This window comes from Malurus melanocephalus, unplaced genomic scaffold (assembly GCF_030028575.1).
Source record: "Malurus melanocephalus ecotype Western Australia unplaced genomic scaffold, MMel_1.1 scaffold_1794, whole genome shotgun sequence".
Classification (NCBI taxonomy): Eukaryota; Metazoa; Chordata; class Aves; order Passeriformes; family Maluridae; genus Malurus; species Malurus melanocephalus.
The window spans coordinates 18,729-20,505 of NW_026625026.1; the positions used below are offsets into that span (position 1 = coordinate 18,729).

At 52.1% G+C, this 1,777-nt stretch overlaps 1 protein-coding gene across 1 annotated transcript in view; it reads left to right on the forward strand.

Moving 5' to 3' along the window:
• LOC130587343 (H-2 class I histocompatibility antigen, Q9 alpha chain-like) overlaps positions 1–580 on the forward strand; it is a gene marked incomplete at its 3' end in the record, with an annotated part of 5,504 nt that extends 4,924 nt beyond the window's left edge. The window contains exon 4 of the mRNA XM_057388323.1: positions 483–580. Coding sequence (XP_057244306.1) covers positions 483–580 — 98 coding nt within the window. The remainder of the gene's footprint in view (positions 1–482) is intronic.
• Between the last annotated feature and the right edge of the window lie 1,197 nt (positions 581–1,777).

Here is a 1,777-nt window from a genome sequence, read left to right on the forward strand (position 1 = left end):
TCCTGCAGCTCATCTCCATGCATCAATTCCCTGTTTTCCCATGTCTGAAAGCCAAGCACCACAAATATTCCCAATGCTTTAATTCTGGTGTGAAAATATCCTGCTTTGGGCAATCAATCCTGCTTGGGGCAATAAATCCTGGTTCYCTCCTCTGGTGTCCGGCAGTTCCTCTCTGGGAGCCAGGAATGGGAATGGGGGACCGGGATGGGGACTCTGGGGCCAGGGATGGGGGCACCAGGAGCAGAGATGACCATGAGATGATCACAGCATGACCATGGCCACCAAGACCATGAGATGACCATGCCCATTATAATGAAATGACGATGAGCATGAGATGATGGTGATGAGGAAATGACCCTGACCATGGAATGGCTGTGGCAGGACATTGACCATGAGATGACCATGACCATGACCATGAGATGACCATGACCATGAGATGACCATTACAATGAGATGACCATGACTGTGGTTATGACCATGAGAACCCCCCAGCATCTCCCTGAACATGCTGACGCTGCCCATGCAGAATGAGGTTTATGCTCGGCACAGGATCCCCATCTCTGTCATCAGCATTGCTCAGGTAACGCCAAAACCCCTCAATTCCCTCCAGAAACCCCAAAATCCCCATGGAACCCCCAAAATCCCCACAGAACCTCCCAAATCCCCCTCCCAATACTCTGTGAACCCCCAAAACCCCACTGTGACCCCTCTGAACATCCCCTGGGGTTCCCAAAAACCCCACTGGGACCTCCTAAAATCCACTCAAGACCGCCAAAATCTCTTTGGAAACTTTCAGTCCCCTCCCTGGGGCCCCTAAAATGCCCCAGGCACCCCCATGTATAACACAAGGGTACCCCCAAAATCGCACTGGGACCCTCAAAACCACATTCAGGATGCCAAAAATCTATTGGGAACCTCCAAGAAATACTCCGGGATGTCGGAATCTCCTCTGGGACCCCCAAAACTTCTTCAGGAACCCCCCAAAACCTCCCGGGGCATTGCCCTTTTAAAAGGTTTATGGAAGAGACTCAAAGGCGAGTTGTTAAAGTGGTGATGGTAGAGGGACTCAACCAAAACAAAATTGAGGGGAGAGAAGGAGCCCTTTAAAGGGGGTTTGGTGTGCTGGGGCTTAGCAAAAATCCTTAAAAAGGTGGGAAAAACCCTTTAAAAGGACTTTTAGGGTTGGGGAGGCAATTAAATAGGGTTTGAACTGTTGGAGAGCCCCAAACCCCTGTAATGGGAGGGCAAACCCCGCATTAAAAGGGACCTGGAGTGAGGAGGGACCCCAAAAAGTCCTTTAAGGGGGCAAAGCTCACCTTACAAAGGGTTTGTTGAGAGGAGGTCTCCCTAAAAACCTTCTCCAAGGGGTCAAGATCCAGCCCTTAAAGGAGCTTGTAGTGCTGGGTGTGGTGGGGATCCCCTGGAGCTTATCCCAAACACTGCTCCAGGAACTGCTGCTCTCCAGCGAGCTCCTGCTTTTTACCCAACACCCCTGGAAGATTTATTTCTCCATGCCTGAATAACATCCCAAGTGGGATCATATTTTTGTTGTCAGCCTTCCCCATAAAGTCACGGACCCGAGCTGGGGCCAGGATGGAAAATGCCTGTGACTAAAGCCCATCTTTTGGGGCCCTATAAACAGCGGCCCCGAGTGAGACCCTCGGAGCTCTCCTGGGCCGCAGCAGCTGCGACAGCGACCTCCCTGTGCTGGGGCCTCTCGGAGCCGGGAACTCTCCCGTTTGCTGCACTCGGGGAGCCCCAAACCAAGATGGGTCCT